This window comes from Dermacentor variabilis, chromosome 10 (genome assembly GCF_050947875.1).
Source record: "Dermacentor variabilis isolate Ectoservices chromosome 10, ASM5094787v1, whole genome shotgun sequence".
NCBI classification, from domain to species: Eukaryota; Metazoa; Arthropoda; class Arachnida; order Ixodida; family Ixodidae; genus Dermacentor; species Dermacentor variabilis.
In genome coordinates this window covers 90,953,173-90,972,863 of record NC_134577.1, presented here as the reverse complement: position 1 = coordinate 90,972,863, position 19,691 = coordinate 90,953,173, and the positions used below count along the sequence as shown (strand labels likewise).

The 19,691-nt window shown below is 46.5% G+C and overlaps 1 protein-coding gene across 1 annotated transcript in view; it reads right to left on the bottom strand.

Moving 5' to 3' along the window:
• The window catches only part of LOC142560813 (FAS-associated factor 1-like), a 64,731-nt gene that overhangs the window by 22,043 nt on the left and 22,997 nt on the right, over nt 1-19,691 (bottom strand). Inside the window, exons 10-13 of the mRNA XM_075673179.1 lie at nt 18,690-18,753; nt 16,866-16,947; nt 5,961-6,109; nt 3,796-3,932 (exon numbers count right to left, since the gene is read on the bottom strand). Coding sequence (XP_075529294.1) covers nt 3,796-3,932; nt 5,961-6,109; nt 16,866-16,947; nt 18,690-18,753 — 432 coding nt within the window. The remainder of the gene's footprint in view (nt 1-3,795; nt 3,933-5,960; nt 6,110-16,865; nt 16,948-18,689; nt 18,754-19,691) is intronic.

Here is a 19,691-nt window from a genome sequence, read left to right as displayed (position 1 = left end):
CGCTCACCATTCACTTTCATCCTTCACTGTGCTCATTCGTTCTGTTACGACAATGCAACTGCTTGCTGCAGGAATGGGCGCCCAAGAGCTGCGCTCTAAAACACATGCACTCACTATAGTTGATAGAATACGGTGTCAAGTTGCCCCGTTTTTGGCACTTTGATGCTTCTTCTCTCGAATTACCCCTGCCGATCACTGAAACTTACTTGCGTACACTGAAACTGAATTATCCTGGTTGGTCTGGATTGATTAATTCCCTTTAGTAGACAGAATGATGAAACTGCAGCCTCAGTTTGACAGAGGAACAGGGGAAAGAAAACACAAGGACACACACACTCCATATCTGGCAGTCCACTCCAGGCAAACGCACAAAAGAGGAGCACCACTTCAGCATGTGCACTGTTGCTGGGGGGGAATATTTTTACTCCATGATGGATCACTTTCTCTTTCTCTGCCATTCAACAGGAAATACTAAGCTGGGTTGTGTTTTGCTGGTGGCTCATGACACAACTTTGGCTGCAATCCAGTGCATATTCAGATGGGAACAGGCTCAGCTATGTACACAGAGAAAGGGAAGGCACATTTGGCAACAGCAACCAAATGGCTTAGGAACAAATTGAAGCCCACAGAGTAACAAAATTGAAAGAGAACTGTATCAGCGCGCCATCTGTTTTGTTTTTCTATGAGGAAATGGTGCATTTGTCTACGAACCTACGACTACAGCAGCCACGCACCGTTGTTTTGCTACAGGTCCTAGCCTCTTTTCATGTGTTCATGTTTCTATGCCTTAGACGAAGCGTTCCAGCATAATTGGAGGTTTGTCGCAAAAATAAATCAGTTGTCAGTTGGCGCAACGTGTCGCTGTATATGTGCCTTCAGCTTTGTTTGCACCCTTTGCGCTGTTCCCACCTGGGTATGGATAAACAACTAGCCGATGCTTTGACATTAACAGTGAGGAGTACTGTTTCTTTCTCTAGCAAATTAGTGTCTAGGAAATACTGTATTTATTCGAATCTAGGCCGGCCATGATTCTAAGCCAACCCCCAAATGTCTGCAGCCCAAAAAATAAATTACCTCGTATGTAGGCCAAACAAAAAAAAAGTGAGGACAGCGTTCGCAAAATGATAACAGCCTTTATTTGATATGAACATGCCGAGCTCACTCTAAGTCGTCACCATCGCTAGCCTCGTCCCTACAGACCACGCACACACGCTTGCAGTCGCGTGCAAGCTCGCATCCACGTGCCCATGTATGCGCAGACAGTGCAGCATCGCATGCTTTGAAACGTGGCGTGATCTTGGTGAACAGCGTCCCCCTGTTACTGTGCACTTATCTTCATTTTCGCTATCATCTCCTCTTTGAGGTACGCATAAAGGCGTATTTCATTGCCCCTTCCAACGATGGACGTTTTTCTCATCAATGCTGAAGTCCAGCCTGGCCTACTATGCCTTTGCGGCTAGCACAACTTTTCTTTTGCAAGTGGCACTATAGTGGCATCATCTGTTTGGTGCATTGAGATAACGCCACAATGTATGCTGATACCATAGAATAGAGAGTTTTAGGTTAGGGGATGCAAGCGGTTTGCGTACGCAAGAACTAGGGGCCACAGTATTGCGCATGCGCAGACCCTTACGTCTGGGTCTACACATCTGCAGTGCCGTCGTACCTAGTTCTTGTGTACGCGAGCCACTTGCATTCCCTAACCCAAATCACTCTAATAAAGAACCAGCCCCGACACGACACAGGTAAATGCACAGGCCAAAGCGACATCACTCATGTACTTCAATTGACCACTGGCTCGGCTAGTAGAGGCTGCGATACTGAATTTTCTAGATGGCGCTAGCTATGCACCAGATTTATCACTTTCACTTGCAAACTGGCACGTTTTTTAATATTCTCGAATCTAAGCCGACCCTAGAGGTTCGTATGTGATTATTTGAAACTATCAGCCTAGATTCGAATAAATACGGTGTGAGCACTTGGTCGAGGATTCACGCAGTCCCTCTGAAACGACAATAAGAATTTGCCTTAAAGGTGTCTTGAACCACCCTAGTGACTAGGCTTGGCGAAAAAACGCTGTCCGCATGTAGCATATGCTGCTGTGAACATTTCAGCCAAATTTTGCAGTTGTGCGCAGTGCATGGAGCTCACTAGCAGAGCGCGAAGTCACCGTTTCCTCAAACACCTTCTTTTGAACAGAAGCCTGCTCCTCACTCTTTTGTGGACGCTTCATTTCATATAATACAAGATCCCCATAAGCAGCTGCTATTGGCCAATACCTGACATCAATCAAGAAGGGTGTCTGGATCACTGCGCTCGTTCCTACTGTTCAATCTTTATCAATCAGTCTTTATTTCACATTCGTTCCATTCACTTACAAAAAATGAACGCTGGGACAAGAACTAAAAGCTGCTTTTTTGCAGCTTGACAAGGTTCTTGCCCGTATTCAAGGTTCTTGCCCGTATTCCTGTATACATTCATTGATAAAGTTCAATAAACAGGCCAAAGTAAGCAAAAATCTGTTTTCAAATTTCTATAATAATTACGTACTTCCAGAAGAAGCCAAACATTGTCTGCTCGCACTTGGCTACAGCCCCCTGCGTAAGAATTAAACTTTGGCCACCCTGCTTACCTGTGTTGTCGCTGATGGGTCTCGCTAATTTAGACTAGTTTTGAACACTCCAACAGGCACAAATATGCAAAACCTAAGGTAAGATTATTCACATGCTTGCCAGTGTGCACTCCCTCCTGGCCGCTCCTGGTTAGACGCCTTGGATGACTTGGCTTCGTACTGAGCTATTCATAGCGCTACGAAATGTGCAACTTGCATGTGGCTACTAACCTCTGGTCAAGCTGGTGCAGGACAATGCCGGTCCACGCTGTGTCACACAGTCAGACAGTAGCATAAGTGCGCACTCAAGCCCTGTCGTGCACAAAGCAAACGCTGCGCTTACGCACTACAGTTGTATGTAGATGCAGTCTGTTACATAGTGTAGATACCGCGGCTGCTGCGGGCTGCTGTGACGAGTCCACCGACTGACTGACCGCACTGTGGCTCGCTAAGGGCAGTCATGTTTGGCACGACATAGGTGTCAAAATCGTAAGTAACAGCACCTACGTGAACATCCAAAATCAGATTTGAACTGCACGCCACAGTGACATTCTGTAGGCGGAGCGCTGTAGGAAAGCTCCGCTCTGCCGCAGTCTTTGCAGTGCAAGTCATGGAAGGAGGAGCGGAAGTGCCGCGTAGGGCACATTTGATTGCCAATAGCTCCACTTCTGCAGCACGAATTGAAGTACTTATTGCGGCAAAGTATTTCTGAAACAGCCCTTTTTAACCTCAAATGCATTTCCCGACTTCTATAAAAAGTGGTTCAGGGTCCTTTTAAGCTCGACAGAAATGCATCTTTCATCGGATGGTACTGTCGCAGAATGAATCCACGTGGTGCTGCTTTTCACAACTGTCGGGGTGCACTTTGAACAGAAGTGCAGCAAGTTGGATAAGTGCACTAGTTGGTGACTGCTTCTGTTTAGCATAACAAAAAGACAGAACATAGCAGAATCGCAGAACAAGGTGCTTACTTGCAAACCGAAGTTATTGATGAAGCTTCATATATAGACACAAAGTAATTGTGCACGTGTAGCCAAGCATGGGGTAAAAATAAAACCGATATTGATAGTCAAATGTGAAGAAACGTACCTACATGCTAAGAATTAGGAAGCACAAGGTCTGTCTTTTTGCTGAGCTAAAGAAAAGTACTCATGATAAGCAGAAGTGGTTGGCCGTACACTCACCGGGGATTAGTGAGAGCACTTCGAGGGAGCCCCGCATTCTCGACAGCACCACCAGTGCCGGAAGGCAATCGAGGGCGCTGCTGCGAACTGCACTGACCGCACTGACCCCTAGTGACCGGCTAATTGACTCCAGAAACCTGATTGGGGAGACAAAAAAAAAAGAAACAGAAAAGAGAGAAAGAAAGCAACATGGGTGCGTGAGTTCCACATTGCTGTCTTAGAAAATTGTTTAGCGATTCATTCTTAGGGTTTAATGTCCTGAAAGAACACTGGGGCATTAACCCTCCAAGTGTCGACAAAAATTTTTGAATATGTTCACAAAATAGCAGTGTTTTAGCACATGTGGATCACAAATTTTTTTTCAGATTCGATATGTATATGACATGGGGGTAATAAATTCGCAACTTGTGCATGAAAGCACCCATATTTAAAATGAGGAGGCACTGGCGGAAGGTTCCGTCCATCTGACCTTGTTCACTGTCGTGCCGTATCAAAACTATCGTCGCAGTCGGCGACGTCAAAGTCACTTGATGTCTCTATAGCCCAAAAAACACTGCCAACGCTATCAATGCTTTCATGCAGAAGCAAACCATCTTTGGAGCTTGAAGACTCAATCAAACAAAAGCCACGCTTCCCCGACGAGCAAGGCAATACGCAATTGGTGGCCACCATATTTAAAAGTTCTTCTTGACGAATGCAGATGAACAGAATCTGTAAGCCTCCTAGCAGCCAGTCTTTGCATAAAACAGAAAAAAAATACAGAAGAAAAAGAAGAAAAACAAATATGATGCACACCTTTTTTCAGAGAAAATGGATGCAAAATTTGCCTGCCTGCAATCAGACACAAAACCAAAAACGCGTTTGCGGCATTGGCAACTGCCCACCATCGGAGCTGTCAATCGAAGTGTCACCGCCTGGAGATGGTGACGGAGCCCGTTTTCGAGAAAATTGCATGGGTTCATTTTGTGCTCGACTTTGATTTGGAGCAGTATTCTTGGAAAATACTTCTGGTACCGGATGTGTAGGCACTGGATACATCAGCAAACATGGCCGCCAGCCTTTCTGGTGCTGTACGAAGCTCACTATCTGTGCACAGCACCAGGAATGCTGTCAGCCGTATACTTCGGCAAGTCTGATGCAGAGTCATGTGAAATCTCATGAAAGCAATAGTAGGGCATGTTCAGATAAGTTTGGCTGGGCAGGTCCAGTGACCACATTTAATTCTGATGAAAAAATTGTAGCCTGTCGCTCGGGTGCCCGGGACAATGAAATCAGTCTTAATTTTGCAAGAAAAAAATTAGCCTCAGCGAAAAAAAAAAATGGAAACGTCTGGCCAGTCAAAAGAGCTTTTTGCAAATTTTGCCAGATCTTAGTTATGGTTGTGGCTGTTGTGGCTATGGTTCTAAAATTATTTAGAGATATACTGGGGGTTAATAGCATTGATTTTAACTATTTAGCATGAAGATTGCAGTCATGATGTCGAGAAAAAAAATCAAAAATATGGAACATTGCACAATATTGTGCAAAGTCCAGATTCTTTTTCTCTCTGCCACTGTGAAGAGCACGCTTTTTACATTTATGTCAGTCTGCTGCCATGGCAATGGCTAAAGTGCGAGGCAAATACTTTTGCCGTAGTCTGCACAAAAATTGCTCAAGAAGCACTCAAGTGCTCACAGACAGCTAGTGAGAATTACTCAATTTTCCAAGTTAACATCAGCCAAATACACAATCTTTTAGTACAACAGCTTACTCGTCTAATCTCTGACCATTCACAATATAATTGTGATGTTCGAACACGTTAAAATAACCCAAGTTGCTATTTAATAAATGCATATGCATATCATTATTCAATATTTGAAGCTAAATGTTCGTACTCAATTCGTATTAAAAAATTTTGGTATTCGCACGCCCCTATCTAATTTCAATGATTACACATATGAAATTTTAAAAAAAAAAGAAAGATTAGACAAAGAAATATGTCACTGGTTTGTCTTTGACGAAAGCATACTGACGAACTGAACAACCACACACTGCTGGCAAGGATCTAGGGAATACATAAAATTTTAAAAATCCAAGTCGGGGAAACATCGTCTCTCTCTCTCCCCCCCCCAAGGCTGGCAGAAATTCCCCCCCCCCCCCTTATGCATGCATGCATGCGCATGTACCTGTCCCGGTTAGAGGGTAACGTCAGGTCCCATGGCCAGAGGATGAAGTTCAGCGTAAGGTAGGAGACCACCGCCTCGGAGCAGAGTAGTTGGCCGCAGAAGGAACCTGCTCCCTGTTCTTGATGCAGGTAGAGCACCAATGGCTTCCGCTGGGTCAGAGGTGAAGGGTGGCAGTCAGTGAGACAGGGCCCCCACCAGGATAGGACCTTTTTCAACCAATTTTTAATTGCGAACGGTCGAGCCAGTTAGTATATAGTGACTTGCACTCTATTGGTAGAGTAATCAATACTGTGCTACGAGGTTGCATGCGACACGAAAATAGCTTCTTTATATATGTGATATTCATTATAGGCACATATGTGCTACATGTTAATATTGGCAATATACATTCTATGTTTACTTCTATATAGCATACGGAATATAAAATTCGTTATGTGTACAGTTAAACTTTGATATAGTGAAGTCGGTAAAATAGGCAATTTGCCTTGTTAAAGGGACACTAAAGGTTACCAGAAACTCAAGTTAAAGTGGTAGAGCAATGTTCTAGAACGTCTAAGGCGTCAATATAATCGCGAACAGAGCTTTAGTAACCGAGAAATTGAGGTAAATGCATGACACGATTTGAGACCCCCCAGCGACATTCCGGTACTAGCCCGATGACGAAAGGTCTCCTCATAATTTGTGTTACTAATACTCAACTACTCGTATTAAAAATATCATTTCATTCGATTATAAGCCGGAAAAAATGCTACTTGTCTACGTCTATTCGATTCTAGGAAAAAATAACATTTTGACGTTACCCTTCAGTAATATGGGTGTTCGAAAGGTTTCGTTTTCGCTCGACTCTGCGCCGCGCACGCTTTGGAGTTTCAGTAGCTTCGTTATCGCGTCGTGCTGTGAGGGTTCTGCTCGCGAAACTTTCATTTGGAACAAGCAGCGAGAATGCCACGTCCATGTGATGTCGTGGGAAGCCCTCGTTGCTTTCCCGCTCCGGAGAGCCGGTGTCGAGGCCGCCGTCGTAGTACGCAATGACGCCGGCAGTGCGAGCCCTCAGAAGCAGGTCGCGCTCGTCGGTGCTCAAATCGCTGAAGTTGAGCCCACCATCGCGAGCCAATCTGTCGGTGTCAGGGTCCATTGCGACGAGCGTCGAAGTTAGCGTCATAGAATGAAGTACCAGCTTATGGGCGTCTTGCGCTGGAGTGTGAGGTATAGTAGCGGCGCCTGGTGGCGGTGCGGGAAACGACATCTGGGTCGTGCCAGCTTGGGTTGTATTGAGCCCTGGCTGTGGCGAAGCACGTTTCTAGGCCGAGTTTTGCGTCGATTCGCACATTTTTATGCCCTGTTGCGAGTGCGAAAAGGCTCGTCGCTTCTCATAGACCACGCCGACCACGCTGCGAGCTCGCTGCAGCCTATAGTTTAACGAAAACGGACTCTCCGTGTGCCGTGGGACGTAACGTGGGACGTAATTCGTTTCTCCTTCCGCTAGCCACCATACTCCCGCTTTCGCTCTGCTGTCGGCTCTGTCTTGGCTCTGTTTCTGGCCGCGCGTTCGCGTTTTGCGCAGAAAAGCCGTAGCGCCGTCTGCGGACGCCGTTCTACTCACCGATGGCGCAACGTCACTATGAGACCATGATGTCAGTTCTCCTCGATCGGAGGGCGGGCGATTTGAACTGCGCTAGAGGTACGCGGACGCTTCAGAACGCATTTTCTCTTAAAATAAGTCTCTCCTTGGCACGAAACAAGCGTTTCGAGGTTTCTGGGATGGTATTTCAACAGTCCACGTTGACTTAATAGTAACCTTTAGTGTCCCTTTAAAGTGAAACGTTGTTATACTGAATTTCAATCTTTTACGCAAATAAGTAGTCGCCGGGAGATTTTTTTTCACACGGAAGGGGCCGCGACATTTCCCAAATTATTGGGATTTCAGTGAAGGCAAACGCAAACGAGAAGAAAAAAATCATTTTGTTAAATTTCAGTGTCAGCGACGATGTCTTCACATCGGCAGTACAAAGCGAAGCCAGCCACCTTTTCGCATCCACACGGCTGATAGTGTTGCCTGCAGTGGGACGACGCTACCACGAAAATCGCCGGCCGCGGGGAGCGAATGCTTCGTTCGCCTTTCGCTTCAATGCGTCTCCGAAACTCAAGGCTGCGTAACCTCGAGCACTAAACGCGATGCCTCGCCCAGTCTTCGCACACGCAACAGATTACCCCCAAAGAACAAAGCGTGAGCTCAGCCACGCACAGTCACAACGACGCTAGAGAAAGAGACGTGCACAAACCTGTCCCTCACTCTACCAGCAAGATTACGCACCACAGCTTGGGGCATGTTTCGTCTGTGGTAGCACGAAACGCAACGCTGCAATGTGGCAGCAATCATCACACCGTGATTCCTGAGCACACACCAGCTGTTGCAAATCAACCACGCAGCAGCACGTTTATTCAAATGACAGATAATGTGCTCGTCACGTCTGCTAGGCTCACCAACATCAGTGGCTGTCAGTAAAGTGCACAGCAAGCACTTGCATAACTGTTCGCGTATCTGGGATCTGTACTTGCTGCACCACTGCTGTGTAATTACAGTGCCATTTAAAACATTACTGTACACTGTGATTAAATAATGAAAATCGCCGCGGATCTTTTTTGGTATTGCAGTGAATCCAACATTGGCCCGTGCACCTTGGAGCAGTGTCATTTACAGCTGCCGTTGCAAGCCGTCGTCTCGCGTCACTGTTTCAGGGAGTGTTAGGTGTTAGGTGCACTGACAATGCACTTGCAGAGGGCACGAGAGAGGCAGCAAAGCACAATAAAAACAGGGTGTCTGCTTCCGCACTCAACACCTCGCATCGATTCTGCGCATGGAAGTGAATGTAGAGCGTTGTACCATCGGCACAAATTGGAATGCAAACAGGAAGTAACTCATCAGGCCACCTGGCACATGTATTGGATGAAAGATGTGTCAACCTCAATGTTAAAAACCTCGTTAATTTTGAAAATCTAATAATCTGGACTCATCCTTTGGTCCCGGTAGGCATATGCATAACTTAATTGAAAAAAAAAAAGAACAGAACTCATCGTAATTAGAATGTATTTGTCCACATACCGGTTAATTTGGACAACTCTCGGAGCTCAGCGAGCGCCAAATATGTGCGACACAGAAGAGCAAAAGTGGTGCTGGCGTTCAAATGAAACAAAGTGACAGAGTTCGCATCACCATATTTATCAGTGGAAATCGTACGTGAACGACAGGAATGCCGGAACGCTCTGTGCCTATTTGTGCCTTCACAGCTTTTATTGTGTTTGCTTCCGTACATAACACTGTGTTAGCCGTGCGCCTTCGTAACTGCCTAGTCGCTACCCATGAAAGTGTTAATAGCGACCATGGTTTCGTCCGCAGCGACTGCGGCAAATAGTAGTTTCGGTTTGACACAGTGCACTAACTGTTCACGCAATGCCACAAACACGGAAACATCAGAATGAATGGACAATCAGTTGGCCACCATCTCAGTAGCAAAAAATAATCAGGATGTGCACACAGTAGAAAACACTTGTCTCGAATGAAGACGTGCACCAAGTAAGTTGCGAGACCTTCACCGCGGCAAATGCTAATTAGTCATGAGATGATGAGAATTGCAGTTTCTGTACTGCTTCGGTGCAAAATAAAAACAGGATTTGTTGATCCAGCCAGTAAATAAAAGCATGTTGATGCAGTAAGCATTAGTTTATTGTTCTCTTGATACCCTCGATAATTTCACATTTGATTAATTTGGACCTCTTTTTCAGTGCCGTGAAATCCGAATGAACAAGGTTTTACTGTATGATATAGTTTTTGGAATATTCCTGAGAGACCAAAAGTCCCCCCTCGTATTGTATTCCTGGTCCCATTATTTACATGCAAATATGGTAAGTTACTGTTACATATGCAGGTCGACCTGGAAATGAATCAGTGCATTGTAGTTCTTGCGTTTAAATTTGTGCTGATCGTAAGTACCTTCACGGCATTGTATGCAGTTGCATAGTGTCCATTAGCTTCGTCAATTTGTAAGTACAATAAACCTCGTTAAACCGTACCTGCTTAAATGCTAGTTTCGTTTTAAAAGCAGTAAAGTCAAATCCCCGACTCAGCGGCCATTGAACATAATGTGTTTTGTATCGGCATAAACCGCACCAGCTTATTGCGTACGTATCGGTTTACATGTAGTGTTTCCACTTTTCGCCGCACAAACACTACGGTGCGTCGTTTCCATCGGGCGACCCAGCAGAACAAGCCTCAGAGATTGGAACAGCCTCCAAGCGCCCTTTACGTTTGCGCGTGAAGCCACATCAACATCAACATCATTTCGGCACTGTGTCAGGGAGTGTTGTGGCATCGTGCAAGCAGGAGCTCACGTTATGCAGAAACTCTGATAAAAAAGACGCCGGAAGCTTAGCATAAAAGAAATATTAGACATTGTTCGTGGTATCGAACGTGATGCGAAAAGTCGGCACTGGCACGCGACATGAGTCTACTGTTGACTATGGTGTCTGGCATTTGGAATGCGAAGAAGTTGTTCGGTAGCGCCGCTGCGACCACGAAGAGATGTCGGCTACGAGGTCTGACTTTTCGCCATCGTTGCCTCTGTTGTTGCCAAAGTGTCGCCTAGCGACAGTGATGAGGACGACACGAAAAGCGGCAGCACGGGTGATTCAGGCCCGACAGTGGCAGAAGCTGTGCGTTACGTTAGCCTCATGAATGCAATCGTCGCAATGAGAACAGCACCCTGCAATGAAAAGGTGCCCTGCGACTTCTGTAACGCTACCATGCCTGTGTACGGAGAATATGCAACGCCAACGAGGAATCTGCCATGCGAGTCTTTGCCGTGAAGAGGGGGCTGGCTGAAAAGCTGGCTCACAGCTTCAGCAAATTTGAGGTCGCTGTTGTCGCTGCTAGGCTGCTGCGGCATCAAACGAAAATGGCACCTTTGTCACGCGAAGTAAATAGATACTGCATGTTTCTTCCCCTTTTCATCACACTCTCTCCGAGTTCAGTTTTTGACAGGTAAGTGGGCGATCTCATGCTATTTCGATTAAGCAGTACTACCGTTTAGTACGTACTTTTTCCGAGCTCCGGCTACAGTTTAACAAGGTTTCACTGTAGCGCAAGGACTTGTGTATCTTATTTTGATGATCTCAAAAATAAATTTTGTGCTCACCGCTGCTTTGCTCATGCACAAATTTTGCTACAGTATTTCGCTTCTTTAGCTCACCCTGTGAAACGTAACAGTTTACATAGTTAACTGGGTCCAAAGATATGAAAAAGCATCATTGCATGACCAACACGCTGAATGGATACAGGCTGCTTTCATCACCTGGTGCCAAGCTACTACCGTAAAAACCCGCGTATAATACAAGGTCTTTTTCCTATTATTAGCGTCCCAAATCGTACCTCGTACTATACGCAGATCTGAACAAAAATTTCAGTCAGAAGCTTGGGCTAGAAGTTTTGGTTTCGTTATTGCTGCGAGGCTATGGCTTGACTTCGTTATTGCTACGTGGCTACGGGTTGGTTTCGTTATTGCTACATGACTACAGCATCGTTTCTTTATTGCTTGAGTGCGCACCTTGGCAGCACACGTGCAAACCACACTTCACGAAGCGTATCTTTTTAATTCTGCATTGAAGGACCATGATATGCAGACCATGAGAACAGCACTCGGCTGCTTTCAAGACAAAGGCTATTTCAGCCGCACAGGACATTGGCAACAGTGAGGCCGGGAGGCAATTTGGCGTCAATGAGGGAAGCATTCGCAGATGGCGTCAACAGAAGGAAGCCCTTTTCGCGTACAGTGGAACGTGAATAAGCTTTCGCAGCCTGAAGAGTGGGACATTCCTGGAAATCGAACTTGCCCTGACGGAGTTCGTACGCCAACAGCGAGCCGCGCATCTAGCTGTAAGCGTGGAGTTTATGCAGGCAAAAGAGAAAAAGGGCTACCGAGCTATGCCTTCAAAGCAAGCAAGCACTAGATTTATTGCTACATGTGCCGTGCTAGATTTTCCTTATGCTGCCGAACTTCGATTTCGCAAAAGCTGCCCGAATCGTTCGAAGAGCTGCTTGTAGCTTTCCAGCGCCACGTTATTTCGCTGCGCAAGTCCAAGAACTTCCAGCTAGGCTAAAGCGGCAATGCTGACCAAATGCCGGTTCATCTGGACATGCCATCGCCCCTCACCATGCACAAAAAGGGCTCTTAAACAAGTTGTCCGGTCCACTGGCAACGAGAAAATGCGAGTCACCATCATGTTGTCGTGCATGGCAGACGGACGTAAGCTCCCGCCCTATGTGATCTTCAAGCGCAAGATAGTGCCTAAAGGCGAGAAGCTGCTAAAAAATGTGGTCGGGAGATGCCATGAGAAAGGCTGGATGAACAAGAATCTTGTGCTTGACTGGATAAAGTGCGTCTGGTGTAGGCGGCCCGGTGCACTGTTGTCGTTCCCGTCCATCCTCGTGCTGGACGCATTTCGTTGCCATTTGGCCGACTCAGTGAAGAGGCCGTTGCACGAATCCGGCACTGAACGCGTAGTTATCCCGGGTGGGATGACGTCTCAGCTGCAGCCATTACATGTTTGCGTGAACAAGCCGTTCAAGGATGCGGTCAAGCGGTGTTACGCAGATTCGATGTGCTAAGGTGAGCCTGTAGCGACGCCGACCGGGCAGCTGAAGCGGGCTTCGCCAGCCACGCTATGCAAGAGGACTGTGGACGCAAGGGCCAGCATACCAGAGGACCTTGTGTGTCACGCACTCAAGTGGTGCAGCATCTCGAATGCGCTTGATGGCACAGAGGATGAGTACCTCTGGGAAGATATGTCCGACAAGGGACTATCCGAAGAGAGCAGAGCTGAGGAAGACAGCGAATGAAGTGCGGAGGGCAATTTAAATAAATGTTTTCCTCGAGTTTTCCTAGCTCGTGTTATACGTGGATAAAAACTTTTTTTTTCCATTTCGCGTCCCAAAAATTTCACCTCGTACTATATGCAGGTTCGTATTACAGTCAACGACTGGTTTTTCGGACCCTCTAGGGAACGTAAAAATGTCCGAAAATTCAGGCAGTCCGAAAAAATGAATGCATGCAAAAAAATGCACCCTTTTTCTTTTTTTCTCAGAACTAGAGGTAAAGGGCGAAGTAACAGGCTTCCGAAACCCTGCCACAGCATCAGTGAAGTGGCTATAAAAAAAGGCGTTCAAAATCTCTGTATGCAGCCGCCTGCCAGTTTATTATGTACATGTGCATCGTCGGGCAGCCGGTGCTATTGCTGCAGTGGCTAGAAGAACTTGTTGATTGTTGTTTTGACGGCGTTCCGGTTGCATGCGATCATATTCGCCTCGATCTGAGCAAGGGTCATGTCAGCACTGTACAACGATGAAAGAGTCAACAGTGCTCGCGTCAACTCTGCACTTGTAGGCGGCGCAGGCATTGGCTCCTCATTTTCAACATCGGAGTCTTCTGAATCCCCCACAACCTGACGGACTATTTCCTCGTCAGTCAGTTCTGCGCTGAAGTCGAGCTCGTTGTCAGCGTCAACAAACTGTTCAAAAGTTATTTCTGTGGGTATGGAAACCCCAGCAGAGCGGAGGTTGTCGATCACGTCGTCCGACGGTACTGCTTTCGGCGCTTCGATGCCATCGGAGAGGATGACGAAGACGGAGTGGGCGCCATCGAAGGCAAGCGAAATCCACAAGTTGTGAACAGTGGAGTTCGCTGACGAGCGCCTAAGCCTAGCGTTGCAGAGCACACTTGACACAACAACACAACCACACACCACGCTAGCCAAAACGTGGCCTGCGCAAACAAACAAACAAAATGGCGCCACTCCGGAAACTCCGCCGGAGGCGGAAGTGCGGCGATGAACATAGCCAGCGTGGCCAGACCAAATCGGTGTGTGACGGCTAGATTCGGCTAGTTGTGGTTCAAAGCGGTGATACGCTTCGGCTGCAAGTGGATTTCCTTCGCAAGGGCGCTGCGCGAGGAGCCAAAAGACCTTCCGTCCGTCAAAAAGTCCAGAAAATTGGACGGCGGGGGGTTCGAGCGTCCGAAACTTCAGATGTCCTTATACATTGATTCTATGGGGCTCGTGGCGGTGCCGCGAAGACGTCCGAAATATCAGGCATGTCCGAAAATTTGGGCGTCCGAAAATTCAGTCGTTGACTGTATACGCGGGTTTTTACGGTAAATGCAACAAAATGGAGGGTGAATACAACTCAGTTACATTGGAAGGCACTGGAAGTCGTAAGGGAATACATCTACTTAGGACAGGTAGTGACGGCGGATCCGGATCATGAGACGGAAATAATCAGAAGAATAAGAATGGGCTGGAGTGCGTTTGGCAGGCATTCCCAAATCATGAACAGCAGGTTGCCGTTATCCCTCAAGAGAAAAGTATATACAGTAGAACCCCACTGTTACGTTCCTCACTGCTGCGTTTTCCCGGCTGCTACGTCGTTTTCATCCGGTCCCGGCATAGCTTCCATAGGATTCAATGTATAAGGAACCCCGCTGTTACGTCGTAGCTGTGAAAACGTTCCCGCATGATACGTCGCAACTTGGCACCCCGAACCCGCCTGGGCTGAAGTAGGCAACGCGCTCCAACCGCCATTTTGGCTTTTGACGAGTTTTGGCTGGGCTTGGCCGGGCTTGGCTATGGAACTGGCTGCAAAAAGCCGCACGGCAGTTCGAGAGGCTGCACTAAGTGGCCATTCGTGAAAAATGCTCTCACTATCATCACTGTGATTAGGGTCACCGCATGGTTGTTGGACGGGTCGACTCACGGAGGAAGGAAACTCGGGAGAGGCCCTCAAGTCACTCTTTGTGAAGCAAAAGTGAAACCGGAAGTTGGCGTTGCTAGTGGCGTTGCTCCGCCTACCGGGACAGCTCTCCTCTCTTGTTTACATTTCTCCCACGCCGCGCCGCGCGCAACCGGGCTGCTCGGACGCGCGCGCTCCGCAGCAATACTAAACAGTCGTTAGCAGGTTAGCATGATTACGCCAAAGAGGGCAAAATTTCCCGCGGATATTCCTTCGTCCGTTGCCATTGCCGTGGCGCGGTGACGACGAGGAGCACGAGCCGCATGATGCCGGACAGTGGCCAAATCCTAGCTTTGGAGAAGCCGTCGCGGCTCTAGACCTCTGCAGGTACGTCGCACCTCACAGCGACGCTGACAGCAATGCGGCCTTCCAAGCTATTGAGAAACGTGTGGCGATTTCTACCGAGCGAAAGAAACGGCAAGCCATCATTATAGGCTTTTTTAAGTCCTAAGCGCACTCTGTGGAAATAAATTGTCTATAGTTGAAGCTGCCCTTTTTTTCATTCATTTTCGGAGCTTTCCTCACTGTTGCGTTTTCTCGGCTGTTACGTTTTTTTCCCCCGGTCCGGTGAAAAACGTATGAACGGGGTTCCACTGTAATAGCTGTGTCTTACCAGTACTCACCTACGGGGCAGAAACCTGGAGGCTTACGAAAAGGGTTCTACTCAAATTGAGGACGACACAACGAGCTATGGAAAGAAGAATGATAGGTGTAACGTTAAGGGATAAGAAAAGAGCAGATTGGGTGAGGGAACAAACGCGAGTTAATGACATCTTAGTTGAAATCAAGAAAAAGAAATGGGCATGGGCAGGACATGTAATGAGGAGGGAAGATAACCGATGGTCATTAAGGGTTACGGACTGGATCCCAAGGGAAGGGAAGCGTAGCAGGGGGCGGCAGAAAGTTAGGTGGGCGGATGAGATTAAGAAGTTTGCAGGGACGGCATGGCCACAATTAGTACATGACCGGGGTTGTTGGAGAAGTATGGGAGAGGCCTTTGCCCTGCATTGGGCGTAACCAGGCTGATGATGACATTACAGTTAGGGGTGCTTTGTGTTTCAATAATGCAAAACTGCCATGTGACCTCAATCAAGGAGTGAAGGCAGAACAGAATTTTCATGTCAACCACAAGCCTGAACAATCACCCTGCTGCGCCTATTATCCTTGCTGTTTTCTTCGGTTGTCACTGGGTGGCAAACTCGGTACACGTTCCTGCAGTAACTCAATTATGCTCATACGACAGTGCTTTTTCATTTTTCCTGGAAAAACGAGGCAAGGATTAATGCCAAATGTTGTTCTGAATGATGTGGACAAAAAAAAAGTGACCTTGCTGCAAAACATGAGTGTGAACAAAGCAGCGACAGGCACAAGGTCTTTTGGAGCGTAGCTCCTAGGCACCCGTTCCTGTGGCGAGCGTTGGCATCAGCGTCCCTCGATGTCCCTTGTCCTACCTCAACATAACCGAGTGAACGAGCACAGCGAAAGATGAAAGCGAACACGGAGCGCAGTGGGGGATGAAAGATGCGAGGAGGAAAGCGGAGAGGGTACGACAAAAGCTTGAAAAGAAAAGCATAGCGCAGCAACGATGGCTACGAGTAGGCCCCAAAGTAGCCTGCGTCGTCTGGGAGGTCTGTTGGCAGTTGCTACTACGAATCACGCCCACGCGTCGCCGCTGCCTCTCGTGATCTCCCATTTGGCGAGGCAGTTGGGCCACACTTCGCTCCATTTTCAACGTGCCGCACGAGACAGATTGTCAGCGCCGGCCAATATACCGTGAAATGAAAACACATATAGAGCTGCACTCAAATTTTGCATTAGGGAGCATCGTAATCGCCGGTTAATTTTTACTGATGTGGTTGAAAAAGAAATGCAACTCACTGTACGAATCAAGCTTAAAACTAGAAAGCTCGCACATTCTGAATATGAAGGCAAATGTGGAAGTTGCGCAAAATTGTCAGCAAAGTCAATTCACCTATGTACACCCTTCTAATGTAATAGAACTTCTAAAAGTGACTGTTTCGTCAAGTGCAAGAGAATCACGTGCACAAGGAAAAGCACGGGAGCCGTACCTCTCGTATGGGCTTGTAGCAGGATGCTTCGATGGCCTGGGCCAGTGTTCCTTGAAAGAAGGCTGGAGAGCACTCCCCGTACCTGCAGTGTCATGCAGTGCTCGTGGTCAACACAAGTGAGAAGCTGCACTAGCCACTAGTGGCTCCAAAGGCTAAATAATAATCCGAGAGCTTTAGAATAACATTATCGTCCTCCTGTTCTCGATACCTTTTGGCATCACTGCGCATGCGCCAGGTTTACCAGAATGGCTCTTGCTGGCTCCCATGATTGCGTAACGACATGGAAGTGCCGAGGCTGCCCACTGTTATACCAGTTTCTTCCTTGCCACTTCCTCTTCATAGTAGCAGGAAGAAATAAACTCTAAAATCAGCCTTTGCTCAGATCTATCTGAAATCACACTGAGATGCCAAAGCAATTGCAATGATTTACGTTACTGCCGAGTTGCTTGCCTTCCACGATGTTAGGCCTAAGACGCCACTGAACAGCGGAAGTGTTCCGATTCTGCCTACCAGATGGCACCACAGCATTTACTGTTGATTAGTCTGTTATTTTGTCTTGTCTTGGCTACAGGTACACCAGATTTTCTCATCAAATTGTGCAGTTTTTTAGATACCATGTCATCCTTTTTTTAGGCCCTAACAGTGCTGAAACAAACGCAGCTGATCTCAATAAGAATGACAAAAAGATTGCCAGTACCTTGTACTGAGCCTGAGGCACCATTAAACAAAGGCAGATTTTACCATTTATTTCTTGCAGCTACAAAGGAGAGCAACTAGTAAGCATGACTTGGCATCGATGTAGGCAGCCTGTGTGCCACCTCGTCGTTACACAGTCCCGGTAACTGGTGGGTACCGTGCCAGCAAGCTTGCCAGGTGGCAATGGTAATTACTGAGAGCTCTTAAAACTTTGCGCGTGCGCAGTCATGGCAGCCAGTAACGGTAACGGTAGGACAGTAACACTACGCTCCAACACTCTAATAATAATAATATTTATTTCCATCAGCACATGTTAATGGAGGAGGCAAGAACAAAACGAGACAATCTGCTTGACTGAGTTTCTGCCCCCCGCACAAAAGCACTGGCAAGAGGCGACACTCAAAACAGTAAGAGCTATGCGCAGCACAGTATATAAGGCCACGGTGATCACAAGACGTGAAGAGTGCAAATGCAATGCAAGTGAGAAAAACATGATCGTGCGCACTATAAAAGTCAGTTAGTGTCATGCACAATTAATACAGGAACACATGGTGAGTGGGCTTGACGACTAGCTCAGTGAGGGGAAGGCTGCAATAAATAACCTGAAAATTCAATAAAAAGTTTTCAGAGGTCAGACAACGCAATCTGATGAGTTTGTTAAAGATGGTAATTGATAGGCTAGGCCGTTGAGAGGCATAATTAGTTTTTGTGAGGGGTAGTATTCGATGAAATTTATGGTGATAAGGATGAGGCGATTCATATATGACAATTCAATATGGACCCTTCAATCAGACAGCTTAGTGGGGCTTATGGGCCAAAAAACTCAGAGGCCTATGAGAGACTCTGTGGGCTAACTTCAACCACCTGGGATTCTTCATGCCAGGATATTTTTGCAAAGGCTTGAACACTGCTTTAGATGATAATTTGTGCGAGTAATATATGCACAAATTTTCCTTTTAAGTTTCATAGAGTGTAACTTGAGGTGATGGTTACATGCAAGGGCAGGTTATAGACACAAAAATACAGCAAGTTGCAGCCAAAGCATGCATTTTTCCACTTAGTAAAAGCAACAGTTGTTCAGCCTCAATGTCGCCAGAAGGCCACCAGCTGAGTTCTCGCTATGCTTACCGCCGCACAAATGCCCGTGAAAAGTGTGCCACTGCTTCGGCCTCGTTCTCCAGACCTTCGGGCACTGCACAAAAAAAGAAATGACGAAGTCTTGTATGAGTGCACAGAGCTGAGGTTCTTCACAGCATGGCATCACTCAGGATATGAGAGAACGTATAATGAAGTCAACACATTAACCTTGTAGTAATGCGCATACATAGTTCCACATCAAGAAAAATTAAAACAACCTTTTCACCTTTATTTCTGGCCATGGAGAACACATTTGTATGAAGAAAAAAAAAGCAATGAAGTTATCTAACTAAATACTTAAATTAGTAATTGGTTTTGCAGCTATCCACAAACTAAACCTTATCTGCAGTCTCATTTAATATTTCATTAGTAGAGTAATAAATTGGTAATTGCTTTTTCAAACCATTCACAACTGAAACTTTGCTACAGCATATCAAAAGTGCCACTTCCCATGCTTAAATCACTGTTTTGACGCATCAAACTAAGCACATCATAAACGATAAGCAGGGGTGAGCAAACATTCAAAAATTTCTAACGTTACAGAATATTACATTTTTATTATTCGTATTTTATTCAAAAACCAGGCATTCGAAAATTTTTCGAGTATCTCACTGGATACAAATATTCGAAACAAATCGTATGTATAGCTAGATGTGTGGGAGCAAACATGGTTCTTAGCGTTTACTTCTATCTAAGAAAGTGTATCTGATTTTCTGCTGAATTTTTAGTTACCGTATTTACTTGCATAATGATCGCACTTTTTTGTCAGAAAAATTGACGCAAAATCGGGGGTGCTATCATTACGCGGGTTAAATTTCCTGCGAAACGAAAAACATTTTTTTCGTCCCAAGTTTGCTGCGGGACACCAAAACAAAATGGCGACTGGCGAAGCAAGCCGAATGTGCCGAACACGATTTTTTTTTCTTCTCGGGAGTACATTACGTACATTGAAACAGTTTCTGCCGTATCAGTAATGTATTCATATCGTTAATA